This window comes from Trichoderma evansii (assembly GCF_050947405.1).
Source record: "Trichoderma evansii strain SZMC 28006 chromosome Unknown GGI43scaffold_2, whole genome shotgun sequence".
NCBI classification, from domain to species: domain Eukaryota; kingdom Fungi; phylum Ascomycota; class Sordariomycetes; order Hypocreales; family Hypocreaceae; genus Trichoderma; species Trichoderma evansii.
The window spans coordinates 3075445-3093903 of NW_028145204.1; the positions used below are offsets into that span (position 1 = coordinate 3075445).

Below are 18459 nucleotides of genomic sequence, written 5' to 3' on the forward strand. Positions count from 1 at the left end.
CAAATCCTCCGATTAAACTTTTTGACCCTCACGATAAAGTGTACCCTCTCAGCCAACAAATTATTATTCCTATGGTATGGAAAGCTACTAGGAAACCAATTTTTCATAGTCCACATCGTCTTCAAATTTTGTTTTCAATGTATCTTGTTATTGTTTATTGTTGTTGCTACTGATCTGTGGGTTATCCGCCACATTTATCCCTGGGCTGCTCTTCGCTCACACTTTCCACAATCTTTCTTCATCACACACGTCGTTACCAAATAATTTTGGCATACTGATTCGTTCTTCCGCTGTATCAGTCAAACAAACGCTCGAGATTATCTGAATAGCACTACGTACTTGCACACTTCTACTCTTCGACTCCATTGATCTCTATTCTCTATTGTCTAATCTAATACGTCGTGGCCACCATGACTACTCCTCTTTCGTCGAGTATGTCGAATTCCTCTACCGACTCGGGAGATATCTCCCTTCAACGGCCTACAAGGGAGGAAACCCCCAAAAGGCCACCAGTCTCGTTGTTCAATAACAACAATAATAATCAAGGCACAAATGGACTGGATGTGTCCGCCTCTCGAGAATCTGTAAGTAGATCTGAAATACATGCCACCCACCGTCGTCAATCGCGTATTCTAACATGATATTTAGTCCGTCATTCGAAACATCAATGGCAGCTTCCCGCCAGGGGCCCAGACCCCTCAGTCTCAAGCCTCTCTTGGCGTTGACTCTGCCGCCTCTTTCTCCTCTTCCATCCTCCAAGAAGAAGCAAAGCTCCGATGGGACTCTGAAGAAGAGCTCAAGAAAGTCTCCAAGACTCTCCTTCGCCTACAAAAATGGTCTCTCATTCTTGGCTTGCTCATGATTAACGGTGCCCTGATCTACATCGCTTGCGAGTACTTCCAGCTGTACTACCTATTTATCATCCTCCTCAGCTCAAATACCATGCTTCAAATGGCCATGATGTTGCTTATTATCGGCAATGCCATTGCTAGGCGCATCCTGCCTTGGTGGTTTGCCAAGAAAGAGGTCATCCCCGAAGAACTTGAGAAGCTGGTCCTCCTCCTGCCTTGCTATAACGAGACACATGAAGAATTAACCCGCTCTTTGGATTCTCTCGTCGATCAAAAGGAAATTGATGGTCATCCCCGAGCCATCTTCATCGTTGTTGATGGTAACGCCCGCGGCCCCAGTATGGAAAAGACTACGCAGGATTACCTCCTCGAAGATATCCTTGAACCTGGCCAAACCCGACGATTCGAAAATGGTTACCGTGCCCGAGATGGTCTGTTCATGCCTGTAAAGTTCCAAACTGGCTACTACAAGGGCATACCATATGTCTTTGTCGGAAAGAGTTACAACCAAGGCAAACGCGATAGCTTGTGCTTTGCTCGCTCGCTTCTCTATCACTTCAAACAGCGATCGGAAAATATTCTTACCATGTTCAACAATGACTTATACGAGTATATTTGCAACAGCTTTGTCCAATTTGGTGTTGATACAGTTGACTATCTCGTTGGTATGGATGCGGATACTGTTTTTGATGAATTCTGTATCCGCGAGATGCTCCGAGAGATTCGCAAGAATCCCAGGCTTGTTGGTGTCTGTGGCCATGTTTGTGTCGATTTTGACGGCAAACCCTTTTCTCCTTGGTCACTCTATCAGTCAGTTGAATATTCTCAAACCCAAGGTCTGCGACGCATGTTCCAGTCTCGCATCACTGGCAAGGTCAACTGTCTTCCTGGTTGCTGTCAACTCATTCGTGTCGATGAGTCCACCTTTGGTGATGCCGTACTTCGTGAACGATTCGGATACTGCCCCAAGCCCAACGACATCATGACTCAGCACATCATGGGCAACTACTCGGAGGACAGCATCCACGCGTCCATCATCTTCAGCTTATTCCCTAAGAAGCAAACGGCACAGGCTCTGCGTGCCAAAGCATTCACAATTGTTCCCCAAAATTGGAAAGTCTTCTTGTCTCAGCGCAAACGCTGGGCTCTTGGCAGTATCTCAAATGAGTTTGTGATGATCTTTAGGCCAGGAATCATTGCTGTGGAGAGACTTCAAAGCATTGTTGCCGTCATGACATGGGCTATTACTCCATTTATCATTGCCGCCGTGGTTGAGCTCATCATCCTTTTTGTCCGAAGGGGTCGAGACGTGTTCCATGACGGCATCTTCATCGGCCTCATCTCGATCTTGTTTGCACGCTACGTAAGTACTACCATACTCAACCTCATTGTCTTTCTAGCTGCTAACATTTTTACAACAGTTCTACTCATTCTGCGTGGGCTTTTGGCTTCCTCGAAATATGAAGGAGCGCGGTCAGTACTTTGTTGGCTTCTTCATCCACTTCCTTACCTCTCCATTCATGAACATCATCATCATGCTCTACTCGCTGTTTAACTCTGATGACTTCAAATGGGGTAAGACCCGCGAAGTAGTCAAGAGCGATGGTGAGGCTGAGAAGGGATCTGCCGGTGATAGGAACGCCCACTGACTTGGTGCATATTATACCAAGAGTAGGGGTGATGGAGGGGAGATGGGGGTAGAACGTGGAAAGATGTGGTGGTGTATGAATATGGAGGAGATATTTGGTAAAAAGTTTGACATACGAAATGGTGAGTGCGGCTTTACCAGCTACTATTGCGGCAACAGTTTGAACTGACCAAGTCTACCAGAGCGTAAAAAATGTACCACATTGCATATACTATGGAGGAAATACGAGATTGGAGATCTTTTTATGTCGAGTATGAGCTTAAAATTGGAAGCCTAATGGCCGATAATGAGAGGAAATGTCGTCCGCATCATCGGTAAGAATAAGAGCCCTTCTTTCTTACACTGATGACCAAAGCTAACATCGATTTCCAGTCATCAGATGCTTCTCCTTCATATTTCTCAACAACATCTCAATAAAGTATCAAATACTTTTATTCTTTACGACTTCAACTGAGTTGCAAATCGTTTTCTCCACCTCTGATCATGGGATATTCCCAATTATCATTTCATTTATGGATTTCGATCGCTCTTTTTTTTATGAACAAAAGTTGGACATACGAATGCTTTACTATTTCTTTTGTTTAATGCGTACTGTTTTTCCACAGCAACGAGTGTGTCGGATTATTTGTCACTCTGTAGTTAGCTAGCTAGAATGAATAAAACTTGGTAAAAACCACAGGTCATTAGTCTGTCCTCGGATATTTTATGGTGAATCTCAATACGACACCATTTATGCCGTTCCAAGATGCTATCAACGTTTGCTATTATTTCAAACAAAGGCCCCTTTCGAAAGAAAAGAGCGGCTCTCTTACCTCTACAAATGCTATACGAATGAAACATGTCTCGCAGCAACGCCCCTCTTGCCCATATAGCCATCTTAGATCCCTCCATCACATAGCATCAGGCACATGCCCAATCTCACCCCTGCTAGCATCCTCCTCCCACGCGCATCCAGCCAACAACAATCCTTGCCCAGCCACACCCTTGACAATCCCCCACCAGCATTCATCATAGCGCATGCATACGGCAGAGTAGCGGCCTCGCATATTACCCATACCACACCACCAGCCTGACAGACACCAACAAATCTGCATCGAGAAAGCCGTGAGCTTGCCATTTTTTGGGAAATCCTACATGCGCGTTGCCCAAATGGATGAAGAAATAAATGCACACCAGCAGATGATGGTGGTCTGCGCTAACGGGCCGCATGGCCACATCATCTGACTCACTAATACATATTGACCCTATTGGTGTAAAGTAGAGATCTTCCATCTACGAGGGCTCATGTACGGTAAATAATATCCGTTTTTGAATGCCTGCGACCATTTACATGCGTATGCAGCCGGCACTGTATCGCTCCTCCTATACGCGCACACGCGTGAAACGCAACAAATGGTGTCAAGGAACGGGGGCATGTAAGTGTAATCATATAGATCTAGTAACCTGCAAATTAATTTAATCTGGTAAAGGAATGAGACTAAAGGCCTTCCACTTTAACAAAATGCCCATAAAAGCATAGGTCTCCTCGTCGTTTTTATCGTTCTTTGCTTTGCTGTCTTTTCGGTTTGTCAGGGCGCCTCTTCATTCCATATACCACCCCAATATCCGACATCACACACATTCCTTACCAGTCTTGCATATACATTCAAATAATGCGTCTCCCTCCTACTACAACAGAAGCGCCATCTCCTCTCAATGTCCGCCAACAACTCGTACTTACACAAACCATTGTCCGTCCATCCACCACTTTCGTCACAACCATCACTTTCGGCGCTATCGAGCCAGTAGCCACAAATACCATCGCTGCTGTGCCTGTCCCCATATCGAACCACCATGGCCTCTCCGGCGGTCAAATAGGCGCCATTCTGGGCTCTGTGGTCGGCGTCGTCGTTTTGGCTCTCATCATTGGTTTTTGCTACGTCGGAAACAAAAGGAATGCCGTCACATATGAAGAGGAAAAAGTGAAGAAAAGGAAGCGAAGAAACTCTCACAGCACGCGCAGCAGTAGCCACGTTGTATATCAATATGCAGAGGATGACGCCTACTATTACACGACCCCAAAAAAGAAATCATCTACAAAAAAGGCCAGCGTCTCAATCCAAACGCCAGCTCCAGCGGTTGTTTCAGAGAGGATACCCGGAGGCCCCAAGTTCCCCAGCTACCGTGCAATCCCGATATCGAACCCAAGGAATCCTCAAATTCGGCGCACAGGATGAACGCGAAATGGGCGATGAACATTATGAATGATGAATGAAATGAACTTATGAGAGTCTGCTGGAGCGCGGTGTCTGGTATTGGAAAGGACAATGACGAGCTCAATCTCATGTACTTAATCATAGTGATATTTCATAATGACTAATGACTAACGACTAATTTCCTGGCTTCTTCATGTGAGATTGCGTCTCCCAACAAATTGAAATAATCCCAAGCCTCAAACTGTGTTATCGCCCTGATCTCCTCCACACTTATGAGACTTCTCAATCACTCCAGTGAGCTGAGCCGCCCGATTCAGCTGCCTCTGCACACCTCGTTTGCTGCTTGGGTTGAGAGTAACCTTTTCTCGAGGAGGAATACCATCTAGGTTCAACGCGAGCTGAGCTGCTGCACGGCCAGCAGCCTTGGCGTTCAATGTAATAGCCTCCCAGTTTATATTGTCGAGGTTATCGCAAGCTTGGTGGTAACACTCGTCCTCTGGCGCTCCCGCTCCGGTAAAAAGACCTGATGAGGGAATGCCAAGCTCCAGAAAGGCGACGTAATCAGAAGATGAACCAAAACCGCTTCGTATGTAATTAGCTTTCCATCTTACTTGGGCTTTTTGACAGATTTTACTCACCCGTAATAAACAGGCTTGCCTTTGGCATGAAGATAGTCGAAGAGAATGGAGCCACCAGTCTTATGGGCATCGGTATCAGCATATACAGCGTAGATGGGCTGCTTGGAGCCAATCATGTCGTAATTGAAGTAAAAGCGGATCCGGTCTGCCTCCTCTTCGGATAGATGTTGGCCATAGTGCAGAGAGCCGATCAGACCGCTCCTGTTATGCGTGAGAATCAGTAATTGGCCAATCCACTTCCTCGATGTTGCCTATACAAGTAGCAGAGAACAGGATGGTACATGCACTTACTCTTCAGCGCCCCACCAAGCAAATCGTACTTTGTTGACGAGCCCCTCGTATTTCTGGAAGGATGTAGCAATCTCAAGAAGTGCAGCCGTGCCACTCCCGTCGTCATTCACACCTGCATTTTCATGACAAATTAGTTCAATGTCGTGGCAGGTCATTCGAGTGGAGATGTACACACCAGCACCAGCTTGAACAGAGTCAAGATGAGCACCAAGCATGATGACATTACTTGGGCTGCCCTGTTTTGTTTCCGAGATAATGTTCCAGCTCTCTCTGAGCTCATTCTCTGAATCCACAATAAGCGTAGCCGTTAGATCTTCACCGCCAGCGAGACGTTCTTTCCAATTGGAACCATCTTCCAATGTAATGACCCCGACCGGGACCAATAGCCCAAGATTTGAAGCGCTCAGAGTGGCCGATCCAATGGGTTTCCCCGGGAGGTTGTTATACAAGATGACGGCCAACGCACCATGCGACTTGGCAAGCTTGAGCTTGTCGGCAATCGCACATACCCCTCGTTTGACCAGGGCAATCTTTCCAGTGGCGTTAATTCCTTCCCACTGGTCTTCAAAGCAGGCAGATCCCCGCACATCGTCCACCGGTGTGTCGATTAGCGGAGCATGGATACCACCAGGCAGAGGCGTGGCAGTATTGTACTGAAGTGAGATTACATACACATTTTCCTTATCAGGCCCGGTGACGAAGATGCTTCGAGTGGTCTCGAATGGATGGGTGAAAGACTGGACATAAGTGTCAAACTCTTTGCCGAAGCGTGTCACCATGCGTTCCAAGATGAACTCGATTGACGCGTTGTATCCAGGAAACCCGAAAGCTCGGTTTCCGCCATTCGAATCAGCAATGTGATTCAAATTCCAGAGTACGTTTCGAAGACTACAATGGGGCAGTCCAGTCAGCATGCTATTCAATATAGAAAGGGGGCATTGTATCAGTTGGTGTTACTTGTTTTCTTCAATGTCTCTTTCGACCGCATCTGGCGTAAGTATGTCCGAAGCGACGGCGACTGTGGCGAAGAAGCCGACCCAGGCTGGACTATTCCAAAACTTCATGATGCGGCGAGTCCCTAGCTTCTGTTGAATCCCCCTTTTTTTTTGAAAAATATGGCGATATTGTATACCAAGGGAAACACGGCAGATTTGTGAATTCTCGGGGTGCGTATAATTTTGTCTTGTTGATAACACCCGGGCAATGCAGCTTAAATAGTGCTGTGTGATAGAAGAGATTGTCTCAGTTCCCAGCTGCCCGCTGATGGGTTGCCCCTGCTAGCCAAGATTTTTTTCGTAATAAAGCCCTGGCATTCACCAAGTTAAAGTTGCCTTACCGATTCTCTAACGGGAAGTTCACAAAGGCAATCTCAACACCTTATCGTCTTGGCAACAGAAAGGGCAGGTCTCAACGGCACTCACGCCTCGGCGGAAACAATTGACGCAACAGACAGCTGAGCCTATTGGCGCCCGCATGAACTTTTGCCCTCTTTAGCAGAGAAATTTAGCCTATGAAGTATTCCCAAGATTGACGGCGTGACTGGGCAGTGGAACGCTATAATGATGACGAGCCAAAGATCTGGGTCGCTCTACATGGTTTGCTGGAATAAATACCATTGAAATCAATCGGGTTATACCAGAACATGGGGGGTGGATGTGCCTATTGAGGGGGAATAGAGATAAATGAGAAAGCTGGGGTAGCATCCGTTATATTTTCAGAGGGAAACATGCTCCGTGTTAGTGGTGAAGACGTATCAAAAGTACATGTACCAGCCATTGCCTAAAGCGTCTCTGCTTCTGACACCTGACCATAATAGTGAGGAAAGTCATATAAACACAGTTATTCAGTTGGAAATAGTAATAGTTGATAGCTAATGAGAGAGATTGTTTCATAAGGAACTGCCTTAATTTATTTCGGGCATAAAAGGACGATAAGGTTGGCGATCAAACGGTTTAGCGTGTTTCCTCACTGCCTGTCCGGGAAATTCCCTAATTTGGACTCCAAGCACGCCACAGGGATTGCCACTGCTTCAAGCATCGCATCATTTACACGCCCGAACAGCATAATCAAGCCGATGCGGACTTTGAGATTGGCCCGTCAAGTCGGAATAAATAAAGACATAATTATTCCATCTGCCTCGAGATCTCATAAAATACTAAGATGCAGCTCTTCTTCTTTACTCCCCGAACCACCGACGGAGATTTGTGTCAAAAAGCCCGGACAAACTAGTTTTTGCGGAATCGCCCGCCACGCCCAATTAAGCTTTCTAGTCTAGATTGACCCTAGAAAAAAAGACAAAGGACCCCTCCATGTGGCAAGCGCATATCGCCGGCAGAGCGAAGAAAAAGAATAAAAAAAGCCATTAGCCGCTGCACTCCTCCCTTACCTCGACTCCTCCTCTCATCACCGCCTCTTCCACGACATCCCGCGAGAACAGCTGTTTGGCTCTCCTCGCAAACCTCTCCAATAACCATGGCCGACTCCCAGATCCCCCAAACCAGGCGCAATGCCCCTACCGTCCTCTCAGCGGCCGATCTGATCGGCAACACGCCACTTGTGAGGCTCAACAAGGTCCCCCAGAGCCTGGGCATTGAGTGCGAGGTCTACGCCAAGACTGAGCTTTTCAATGCTGGTGGCAGTGTCAAGGACAGAATCGCCCTGCGAATGATTGAGGAGGCCGAGAAGAGCGGCAGAATAAAGCCTGGCGACACATTGATCGAGCCCACCAGTGGAAACACGTATGTACAGCCCAACAATATGATCATCAGCTTATTGGCTGTTTGCTAACCTCAGTGTCTTTTCTAGTGGTATTGGTCTCGCTCTTGTTGGTGCCATCAAGGGATACAAGACCATCATCACCCTGCCCGAGAAGATGTCCGCCGAGAAGGTCTCTGTGCTGCGTGCCCTCGGCGCCACCATCATCCGTACACCAACCCAGGCCGCCTGGGACGCCCCCGAGTCGCACATTGGTGTTGCCCGCCGCCTCGAGAAGGAGCTCCCCAACGCACACATTCTCGACCAGTACAGCAACCCGGCCAACCCCGACGCCCACGAGTTTGGCACCGCCGAGGAGATCTGGGAGCAGACTGGCGGCAAGGTGACTGCCGTCATCGCTGGTGCCGGAACCGGTGGTACCATCACTGGTATCGCCAAGGGCCTGAAGAAGCACAACAAGGACATCAAGATTATCGCTGCTGATCCCCACGGCAGTATCTTGGCTCTGCCCGAGTCCCTGAACGAGGAGCACATGAACGAGGGATACAAGGTTGAGGGTATTGGTTACGATTTCATCCCCGATGTCCTGGACCGAGAGATTGTCGACAAGTGGTACAAGACCGACGACCAGAAGTCTTTCTACCTCGCCAGACGCCTGATTGCTGAGGAGGGTCTGCTTGTCGGTGGCAGTTCCGGCTCTGCCATGGCTGCCATGCTGATGGCCGTCAAGGAGTACGGCTTCAAGAAGGGCGACACCGTGGTTGTTGTTCTCCCCGACAGCATCCGCAGCTACCTGTCCAAGTTTGCCGACGACGACTGGCTGGCCGCCAACGGACTTCTCTCCGCCAATGGAGTCGAGTCTGCACCCCAGAGCAACAGCACGGTTTCCGACCCCTACCAGGGCGCCACCATTGCTTCTCTCCGTCTGAAGCCAGTGACTTCAGTTGCTGCTACTGCTTCATGCTCTGAGGCCATCGAGACCATGCGAGACAAGGGCTTCGATCAGCTGCCCGTCCTTTCCGCTGCTAGCAAGCTGGTCGGTCTCGTTACTCTTGGTAACCTTCTTAGCTACATCTCCCGCGGCCGTGCCACGGCCGAGACCCAAGTCAAGGACGTCATGTTCGACTTTGGCAGACTCGATGAGATTGTCACTGACCCGCGTAAGCTGACCAGCGGCACCAAGGCCGGCAGTAAGCGCAAGTTTGTCGCCATCACCATGGAGACCCCCCTGTCCACCCTCAGCAAGTTCTTTGAGTGGAACAGCGCTGCTGTTGTCACCGACGGCAAGGGTGACTCTCAATCCCTGTCTAAGCCTATTGCTGTCGTCACCAAGGTTGACCTGCTCACCTGGATGGTCAGCCAGAAGAAATAACTCTAGCATTTCTTAATAATTTGAGATTTTGAGTGGGATCTTGTTACCATTTTTTTTATTTTCTTCTCTTCTATCTGGCGTTATTTATTATTTTGGATTACAAGGTTTTGAAAACAGCAGCGTGTGTTGTTTGCGGACTGCAAGGAATAGGGATAGATCAACTACTTTGCGTGGGCCTGATAGACTCAACATCTAGGGCATTTTCATGTGTCCATGAATGGAAATTCATAAAACGTCGTTATATACATGATACAAAAAAGTGTGAATGGAAATGCGTGATTATCATTATTTTCTGGCTTTACTTTCTGCCTTTTCACCCATCATTAAAACATTTATATAGCCAAATGTCATCAGTATTCGTACATGACCCAATAAATTCTATATTCCCATCAATGCATGTACCATTTCATCCGACTACCCTCTGGGCAATCCACCACCACCATTTATCAGCACCAGTCTCTTCAGTCACGACGCTACCAGCCACTACGTCGATATCGATGTCGAATTCGTTCATTTGCTGGAAAGTAAACTTCTCGGATCCGTACTCTCCCAGCCAGCCATCCTGGTCCTCTGAGCCAATATCATCAATTCCAACACCGGAATCAAGCAGGCCCTTGCTTCTGGAAGCACGGATTCGGGACAGCTCCATCTCCAAGTGGCTCTTGACCATGGTAGCCGGCAAGGCGGTGAACAAGTCCATTTTGTTGGCTGCAATCAGGACCGGGATGGAAGCCTTGTCCTTGCCCTTGGAAGAAGCCCTCTTTTGCAAAAACAGCAGCACGTCGTAGAGATAGGCAGCGGTGGGGGCAAGGGTCTCTTGTTCACCAAGCGCAGCCGCGTCAACGACGAAGACAACAGCCTTTATCTTCTCCGTGCGAGCCAGTTTTCCCATTGCGACGTTGCGCAGCTTTCCGTGGCCGGGGGTATCAATCAGGAGAAACTTTGTGTGTGTGCCTGTAGCATCGTCGTGGTTGCGGAATGACGCCTTGGTGTCAGAGTCGGTGGAGGCGTTGAGCTCGACCGAGTGCGAGATTTGCGAGGTGTGCGTCTTGGAAGGGTTTGCGCCGCGTTCAAAGAGAGTCATGAGAGACGTCTTGCCAGAGTTGTCGGGTCCCAGGAGGAGGACGCTGGGGGGAACGGTGTATGACGAGGATGAGGCGAGGACGAGATGGAAGATGAGAGGGCCGCCGAGGATGATGATGATACCGATTATGACGAGGGGGATAGACGGCGTCATGATCAACTCGACAATTTCGGTAAAGGTCGCCATGGCGGGCAGATTGCTTGGTTGTCTGTCGCTGCTTGCGAAGCTGGTCCGATGAGGGACGAGTTGAATCAAGTATTTATTTGGCCACCTCGCAGAGCTGCCAACAATTGTCGGATTCAGCTGCCCCTTTTGCGATACGAAGACGTGGCCTGATGGATCGACGGATGATTCCGGTGCAGGGAATTGCCCCGTCCTCCTCGAACGATGGAGATGAGCGCGGATGTTGGGGATTCCGAGTCGGACGAGATGCGATTAAACGTCTGTCAAGTCTGGCTGTACGTTGTCCCTAAAGGTATTTTTTGGTGGGGCACGGCTGTGGCGAATGGAGAGGTTGCGCCACAGTTGAGGAGAAAGTTTAGTGCGGCTTTAACGTGAGCGAAGGTGAGGCATGATGGTGCTGCGAGTCGTGACAGCGCTCTCGATTAATTATTTTTATTTGTTTATTTTAACTACTATATTAGAGAATAGTATAAGCTTCTATCTAGAATGCCGCCACAACTGCAGTCAGTATCTGATGTGTGCTCAGCTAGAGCATCAACCATGTCTTCAGCTGGCATGGATATTCAGCTGAATGTCTTGGAAATAAACAAGCTGCAACGTTCAAGCAGGCGATAGTAGAGAAACAATCGCATATATAGGTGATCAGCGCTGCATCTATCCGGATCATCTGTAGAATCTGTCCTGTCTCAGAATTCCGTTTCAACAGCTGCTCCTATCGTGTTGGTCTAGTTCAAGATCTCCAGATTGCTAAGCGCTGCATGGGCTCCCTCCAGGCCCTCCTCTAGCCACTTGTAGCCACCAGACGGCCTAGTGACAGAGCGCTAAGTAGCCCAATTTCAACCCCCTGGATCCGTCACATTCAAGGCGCAGATGCCATCAGGTACAGCCACAAAGTGGTAACAGGCAGTTGCATGGTTGTGTATGCGATTGCTGTGCCCCAAACAATCCTTCCTGCAGTGCCAGACATTCCCCCCCTTCCCTTGTAAGCATCACTATTCACTTTTCTTACAGTGCTTCTTTTTTTGTGTCCTTGATTCCATGCCATCGTGCTGTATATGCTTTCATTTTTTATGCTAAAATCTCAGCCAGTTCATGGCTGCTTGCTGCGCCATCCTCAGTCCCTCCACTAGCATTGCGTAATACGATAGCTGTTATCGATATCGCATCTTCTCTCTAATCTGGATCCCGTCGTTCTCTCCACCAAGTCTCACCCTCGTCGATCTCTAGATCCGTCTCGTCATCTGCTTTTCGCCTAACGAGCCGCCAAATCCGAGAACCCGCCCCTGGCTCGACTTTTTTCTGCGTCGCTTCTGCTCCCCTCCGCAGCGCAGCCAAAGGGCCTCTTCGCGTATCCGTAATTAAGGTACGGGTTCAGCCCTTCAGCCTAACGGCGGCTGTGCAGATCGGCTCGGCTCTCATTTACCGTTTCTTTTCCTCTCTCGCTCCCAATCTTTGCAACGTTTTTGCTTCCTTGGTTATTGCCATTACATGGGTAGTAACAATCCGCCAGCTCGCGCAAGGAACACTTCGGCTGCCTCATCAACCACAACTGCGGCCGCAGTGCCTTTGCGAATGCAGCCCTCCTCTAAATCAGCCGCCGCCGTGCCGAAGCTCAACAGCGAGATGGAGATGGGCAGCCTCCCGGCGGACGAGTCCGCGCCAGAAAATGACATTATGCAGCTGGCCCGCATTGGCGACATTCCGGGCATGGAGAAGCTGTTTGAGTCGGGCGAGTTCGACGCCACATACACCGACGGCGAGGGCATTACGCCTTTACATGTGAGTGCAGTTCTGCCCCAGCCGGCGGCTATAGCTGTAGCTACCATTGAAACATGGCACATTTGACCCAGATTCCCGAGTTATAACTGACATATCTGCCGTACCGTCCACAGTGGGCTGCCATCAACAACCAGTATGCCATGTGCGCATTCCTCATAGAGCACGGCGCCGAGCTCAACAAAAAGGGCGGCGAGTCCATTGCTACGCCTCTGCAGTGGGCTGCCCAGCGATGCCATTTCTACACCGTCAATCTGCTGCTTCAGCGCGGCGCCGACCCTCTCATTACCGATTCCCAGGGCTACAACACCCTCCACATCTCGACCTTCAACGGCAATGTTCTGCTCATCGTCCTGCTGCTCCACCAGGGCATCCCGGTCGATGTTCTCGATAGCTACGGACACACGGCGCTCATGTGGGCGGCGTACAAGGGCTTCCCGCCGCTGGTGGACCTCTTCTTGCGATGGGGTGCTAATGTGCATGCCACCGATGAGCAGGGCTTCACCCCTCTGCACTGGGCCCTGGTCAAGGGCAATGCGGCCTGTGTTATGAAGATTCTCGAATACGGCGCCGACCGCTTTGCCAAGACCGACACGGGCAAGACGCCGGCCCTTACGGCCTCCGAGCTTAACACTACGCCGGCATGGCACCGTGCGCTGCGGGAATGCGGCTATGACCAGGATGCACATGTCGCCGTCCCTCCTTGGCCGGGTGCGAGCTACTTCTTGAAGGACAAGAAGGCTTTCCTCACCAAGTTTCTGTTCTTTTGGCCCTTTTTGATGGTATGGCTGGTGCTGCTGATACTGTCCCACGCTCCCATCTACTTTGGTCTACCCCTGTCGGTGGGCGCGGCATACGGTCTCCAATGGGTTGCGAAGCAGGTGCTTGAATATGCTCCGTCTGACATGCGATCATTTCACAAGACTGTAAGTTGTTATTTCCTTCTTCAAGTTTTATTTACGCCCTGATTATATATGGGAAATTCGCTAATGCCATAGCAATAACAGCCCTGGATGGCTGGAATTTTTGCAGGGTCCCTGTCTCTTGTTGGCGTCAGCTGGTTCACTGTCATTTTGCCATCTACCATCGGGTGGTGGGGTGGATCTTCACACATGCTTTTGAATCTCGCCTTTGGAGCCGCTTTTGGTTTGACGGCCTTCTTCTATATCGCTTCCATGAGATACGACCCAGGCTTCGTGCCCAAAATGAATGGCATTGCTGAGCAGAAGGAGGTCATCGACGAGCTTCTCAAGTCCTGGAAATACGACGAGTCCAACTTTTGCGTTGTCTGTATGATTCGTACGCCGCTTCGAAGCAAGCACTGCCGTCGTTGCCAGAGATGTGTGGCAAAGCATGACCAGTAAGATAAACCGTCTCCATGTTGATATCAAGGGGTAAGCAAGCTAACAACACCCAATAGTCATTGCCCATGGGTTTTCAACTGCGTTGGCGTGAACAACCACCGCCAATTCTTCTTTTACCTAATTTCCCTAACTGCCGGAATTCTTCTATATAACTGGCTACTATATTATTGTATGACGGTTTATTGCTTCCCCTGATATGATTGCGTATTCTTACTAACACTTTATTCTATAGACTTTGCACAAATTACTCCCGATGCCTCAGATTCATGCACTCTTTTCGGACCCAGCTTTTGCCGACTTATAAACGCAGACTCTTACACACTTTTCCTCGCCATGTGGGCATCCCTCCAGCTAACATGGGTTTCCATGCTACTCATTACACAGTTCATTCAGGTCGCTCGTGCCATGACCACATACGAGAACATGACTGGCATACGCTCCCATACATCTCTATCCAATGCCTTCACATCTACTGGCGCTCCTCTCGATCCCAACCACCCGTCTGTGACAGCTCCTGCAACGCCAGCAGGTGGCGCTCACGCTGGCCATAGCCATGGACACAAGCACAAAGGCGGCTTCATCAAGCAGTGGAGCCAACTCCTCGGCGTTGATCCCTTCATTGAGACTATTACCGGCCGTGGCGCAGCTACCACCAAGAACAAGCGCAAGAAGAAGAATCCTTACAGCAGAGGTTGCGTTACCAACTGTAAGGACTTTTGGTGCGATTCAGCTCCCATCTTCGGTCAGCGGGAAACGGGACTGGCGTCTCTTGGTGGCAGTAAAGTGGACTATACAGCAATGTATGAGACGCCCACTCTTATGAGCATCACGGGACTAAGAACCCGAGGCGATTACGAGGCTGTTGGAACAGAAGACGTATAAACTACAAGAAGAATGCGTTTAGCGTTTGTTGTTTGGAAAAGAACTTGAAAAGGAATAACCGATTGTAATATGGTATGATGAAGATATGGCTGGAACCTTGGAGGGAGGCTGGCCTGGTTTAAATTTCTCTCCACGTTTTCTAATTTTCTCTTCTCTTCTTCTGTTGAGCATTGAATGAGGGGTACAAATGCGTGTTGGAGTGTTGTATTATCTTGGATCGGTCACAAAACTGGGATGCTGGGTGATGAAACACTCAAATGATTAATGACAGCCACTCTGATAGAAACGATGAAGGCATGTGCCACATGGCATTGGAGAGAGGCATGGTTTGGTTTGGTTTGCATAGCACCGTATTTTTTGCTCAGAGACACGTTTTATAAATCATCATTATGAGCATAAGAGAGAGCGATGCAATGACGCTTGAACAGCTTTACGCTTTTTCAGTCTTAGATAAGAAGTATGATACGCAAATAAATATGATGAATAATTTAGATATTGTGAATATATCCGAGAATAATTTCTTCAGGTTTATCCTGTAAAACGTATACGCTGTTTGCTTGAGCGATGCTAAGCTACAGAAGTGCGATCTTATTACCCTGGATATGGGGGTGTAGGATATTACTCTCCCGTATTCCAGATCTGACGGCGAAATGGTAAGCTGGCACTAAATGACAACTCAGGAGCTTAAGAACTACCCTGAAATCTTTTCATAAGAGTAGTATTTATATAAACAAAGTTTTAATTTGTTATTACCGCGGCAAATACGCCACTTCACCTTTCGGAGCAAAGATATCGGAATTTCTCAAACTACCTAACTTCCGAAGACAGACTTTAGGGAGATCCGGAAGGATCGTAGCAAGGATCACCAGGACTCGTTTATTACGTACTAACTCTACCGGGGCTGACCTGGGTCGTGAACCGGGACTCAACATTTCTACAAGCCTATGTTTAATCCCTATTTTCTTTATACAAAATTCACCGAGAAAAAGAGAGAATTAGTTAACAAAAGACATTATCCCTTTGTTCTTAACAAACAAGCCTCTTGAGTGATGTGTTTAGTCACGTTCATAGCGGAGAGTATAGCGTCTGATTAGTAGACTATCTGGCAATTGAATCTGGTGTTTCGATTCGGTATATGAGGGAATAAGCACAGTATAGCTATACAGTTACATTGGAGCCTTAAGTAGGATTGTGTATCTAGGCATTCATGCAGACTAATGCGATGACTGCATTTGCGGAATTAGGAAATGCAAACAAGGAAAGTTGAGCTTACAGCATATTCTCAGTAAAGAGACAGTATCTGCAAAACGTATAGAGGGCTAAATCGCGACACTGTGTTTACATCTCTAGTTTTCTTCTAAACTAATATAATTATAAAATAATGAAAACTATACATTTAAAGAGTCAAATAGAACATGATCACTTATAACGCCGTCACTTGGCAAGATGAGAATAGCTGTAACAAGGCTTATTATCTACTAGCCACTTTAGTCCAGTTGATGCTGATCAATTTCCTCTTGGCATCATATAAGCAACTCCGACCACCAAATCTGGCTAAAGAGTCGCCGTTAAGGAGCAACACAAGCGAATCCGAGATATCCCCTGCTAAATCGCGACAACTTATAAGAAGTAGAAGTAGGCTACTACTAAAGAGACACACAATGTCAATCGTTGCGGGAGGAAGTGGGACGCGGACACAAGTGGGCCTAGTATCCGGAGTCTGTGGAAATCCGCCGGCCGTGAAAGTCTTACCGACTTGTGCTTGCTTTGTGTATATATATGTGTGGATTACTCGGTTTATTTGTTTTTAAAAAGAGAAACATTATCCACTTCTCAGCACTTTTTAGTCATCATAAGACTGTGAAAGTGACGATCAGCTACAATTGCATCTCGAATCTCGAACTACACGTTCCTACTTTCATCGTATAGCTCTGTTGAATCAAGATACAGCAAAAATGCCCATCACCGAAATTGTATTTCCGCTGTTCAAGCTGGACCCCGAGTCCCTTGCAGGCCTCAAAGCGGCCACCCCAACAATGTTTGAGAGCGTCAAGAACGTTGGCGGCCTTCTAAATCCCTTTCGAGGACCGCTTCTGGAAGAGAATGGCCAAGCTGTTGACCCAAACACCCACAGAAGCATACTTTCCCTTGGTAAGTCAAAGTTTATTTTTGATCTGCTGTCGTTGATAACGCTACTTACACTGTACAATTAGAGTGGGCGGATGCATCGTCTTTTCACAATTTCTACCCAGCATCGGAGAGTTTCCTGGGCTTTATCAGCAAGATTAAGCCATTAGTTGCGTCTCCACCTGTACCTCAGCTATTCCAGGCTGAAGATAGATCAACCGAATGTCTATCGTCGAATATCACGCAAATCATCAAGGTCCAGTCCAACAGTGGAACAGAGGAGACGTGGAAGCAAATAGAACAACTCGTTGAGAAATCTGCCGGAGAAAAACTACCCTCCTACCATGCAGGCGGAATTGAGAAGGACGAGTCTTTGTTTCTGGGCCTGATTGGCTGGAAGAGCAAAGAGGTATGTCTTGGAGGCTCTCTGCATTTTTACTCTTGCTAATTCTAGTTACAGCAATATGAACAATTTGGAAAGCAGAAGGAATTCCTTGAGCTGGTCAAGCAGCTCAACGCCCAGAGTGAGGCTGACAATATCATTGTACAGTTGTCAAAGATAGACATTTAGCCAAAGGGAATGGAGAAGACTGTTAGTTAGACTCTGGTGGGATATGTCAGCTAACAGTCCACTGTATCCTATCATTAGTTATTTGCGCAGCTTTTTATAAATACCACTCAATTCGTTTACAAGTAACGCTCTGTGTTGTATTCTAAAGACTTCTGTCTCATCTGCCAGGGGAAAGAAAATACAGCAAACAATCTGGAGAAATCTGCTGAACATGAACAGTATACTCCATCTCAGTCTTCATATTCATGCATGGCCAAGGGGAAACCATATGATGGACAAAACCCTTGACAAGACTATATCCACCCATATCTTACACGCGAATACATAATTTATCCCTTGGTCAACTACTCAATAGTTTAAATTTTTTGAAAAAGACTATGTTATTACTTCCAGGCCTATTACTCAAACCATTAGTATCTGCTATCACAATGCATTAATCCAGAGTACAAGATTACTTACGAGCTATTCACCCGCAGCCTAAACACTGGCTTTACTCGGTACATGTTACGCTATCCCAGCCCCAGCCCCAGTTGCTGGCGCAGAATTGATGTGGAGGCCCAGTCTCAATATCGTATGAAGCGCCCTCACAATTCGGCTGCGTATAGAAAGTACATTGGCAATAATGATCGTCGCCGTTACACTGCGAAATATCGGCACTGTTGGAATTCGCCCACTGATAATTGTAGCAGGAGCCATCAGTTGGAGGGTTGAAAGTAACGGCGAGCTCGCCGCATCCACCGTCCTAATAGTAGCTGACTTCGA

The 18459-nt window shown here is 48.0% G+C and overlaps 7 protein-coding genes across 7 annotated transcripts; 5 read left to right on the plus strand and 2 right to left on the minus strand.

The window, feature by feature from the left end:
* Positions 1-249: 249 nt before the first annotated feature.
* Positions 250-2500, plus strand: GGI43DRAFT_429826 (chitin synthase-domain-containing protein; the record flags this gene model as incomplete). The annotated part of the gene is made up of 3 exons (XM_083209177.1): positions 250-584; positions 649-2214; positions 2273-2500. Exons 1-3 carry the CDS (start codon positions 411-413, stop codon positions 2498-2500), a joined length of 1968 nt encoding a protein of 655 aa, XP_083065529.1. The 5' UTR covers positions 250-410.
* Positions 2501-3802: 1302 nt separating this feature from the next.
* On the plus strand, positions 3803-4791 carry GGI43DRAFT_394898 (uncharacterized protein). The gene has a single exon (XM_083204810.1). The coding sequence runs from the start codon at positions 4152-4154 to the stop codon at positions 4713-4715; it is 564 nt and encodes a 187-aa protein (XP_083065530.1). The 5' UTR covers positions 3803-4151; the 3' UTR covers positions 4716-4791.
* On the minus strand, positions 4784-6909 carry GGI43DRAFT_171976 (uncharacterized protein). The gene is made up of 5 exons (XM_083199729.1): positions 6581-6909; positions 5799-6511; positions 5624-5735; positions 5333-5533; positions 4784-5276 (listed from the first exon to the last, which is right to left on the minus strand). The coding sequence occupies exons 1-5, from the start codon at positions 6685-6687 to the stop codon at positions 4931-4933; spliced, it is 1479 nt and encodes a 492-aa protein (XP_083065531.1). The 5' UTR covers positions 6688-6909; the 3' UTR covers positions 4784-4930.
* A 1186-nt stretch (positions 6910-8095) lies between these two features.
* On the plus strand, positions 8096-9710 carry GGI43DRAFT_380039 (cystathionine beta-synthase CYS4; the record flags this gene model as incomplete). The annotated part of the gene is made up of 2 exons (XM_083202922.1): positions 8096-8361; positions 8429-9710. 2 exons carry the CDS (start codon positions 8096-8098, stop codon positions 9708-9710), a joined length of 1548 nt encoding a protein of 515 aa, XP_083065532.1.
* Positions 9711-9913: 203 nt separating this feature from the next.
* On the minus strand, positions 9914-11173 carry GGI43DRAFT_172012 (signal recognition particle receptor subunit beta). Its single transcript, XM_083199730.1, has one exon. It carries the CDS (start codon positions 10978-10980, stop codon positions 10117-10119), a length of 864 nt encoding a protein of 287 aa, XP_083065533.1. The 5' UTR covers positions 10981-11173; the 3' UTR covers positions 9914-10116.
* A 762-nt stretch (positions 11174-11935) lies between these two features.
* GGI43DRAFT_394903 (ankyrin repeat domain-containing DHHC palmitoyltransferase family protein) lies at positions 11936-15524 on the plus strand. Its single transcript, XM_083204811.1, has 6 exons — positions 11936-11959; positions 12067-12756; positions 12870-13679; positions 13761-14113; positions 14174-14286; positions 14350-15524. Exons 2-6 carry the CDS (start codon positions 12466-12468, stop codon positions 14997-14999), a joined length of 2217 nt encoding a protein of 738 aa, XP_083065534.1. The 5' UTR covers positions 11936-11959; positions 12067-12465; the 3' UTR covers positions 15000-15524.
* Positions 15525-16824: 1300 nt separating this feature from the next.
* Positions 16825-17819, plus strand: GGI43DRAFT_394906 (uncharacterized protein). The gene is made up of 3 exons (XM_083204812.1): positions 16825-17150; positions 17213-17535; positions 17587-17819. Exons 1-3 carry the CDS (start codon positions 16955-16957, stop codon positions 17695-17697), a joined length of 630 nt encoding a protein of 209 aa, XP_083065535.1. The 5' UTR covers positions 16825-16954; the 3' UTR covers positions 17698-17819.
* The last annotated feature ends 640 nt before the right edge of the window (positions 17820-18459 follow it).

Excerpts from the sequence above, each read along its gene's own strand:
- GGI43DRAFT_394898 (XM_083204810.1), top strand. The coding sequence starts at position 4,152 with ATGCGTCTCCCTCCTACTACAACAGAAGCGCCATCTCCTCTCAATGTC.
- GGI43DRAFT_394903 (XM_083204811.1), top strand. The coding sequence starts at position 12,466 with ATGGGTAGTAACAATCCGCCAGCTCGCGCAAGGAACACTTCGGCTGCC. Across the intron at positions 13,680-13,760 it reads TGCGATCATTTCACAAGACT|CCCTGGATGGCTGGAATTTT; the intron begins GTAAGTTGTTAT and ends TAGCAATAACAG. Across the intron at positions 14,287-14,349 it reads TAACTGGCTACTATATTATT|ACTTTGCACAAATTACTCCC; the intron begins GTATGACGGTTT and ends TTTATTCTATAG.
- GGI43DRAFT_171976 (XM_083199729.1), bottom strand. The coding sequence starts at position 6,687 with ATGAAGTTTTGGAATAGTCCAGCCTGGGTCGGCTTCTTCGCCACAGTC. Across the intron at positions 6,512-6,580 it reads AGAGACATTGAAGAAAACAA|TCTTCGAAACGTACTCTGGA; the intron begins GTAACACCAACT and ends GCCCCATTGTAG. Across the intron at positions 5,736-5,798 it reads CTCTGTTCAAGCTGGTGCTG|GTGTGAATGACGACGGGAGT; the intron begins GTGTGTACATCT and ends ATGAAAATGCAG.
- GGI43DRAFT_394906 (XM_083204812.1), top strand. The coding sequence starts at position 16,955 with ATGCCCATCACCGAAATTGTATTTCCGCTGTTCAAGCTGGACCCCGAG. Across the intron at positions 17,151-17,212 it reads CAGAAGCATACTTTCCCTTG|AGTGGGCGGATGCATCGTCT; the intron begins GTAAGTCAAAGT and ends CTGTACAATTAG. Across the intron at positions 17,536-17,586 it reads TTGGCTGGAAGAGCAAAGAG|CAATATGAACAATTTGGAAA; the intron begins GTATGTCTTGGA and ends TTCTAGTTACAG.
- GGI43DRAFT_172012 (XM_083199730.1), bottom strand. The coding sequence starts at position 10,980 with ATGGCGACCTTTACCGAAATTGTCGAGTTGATCATGACGCCGTCTATC.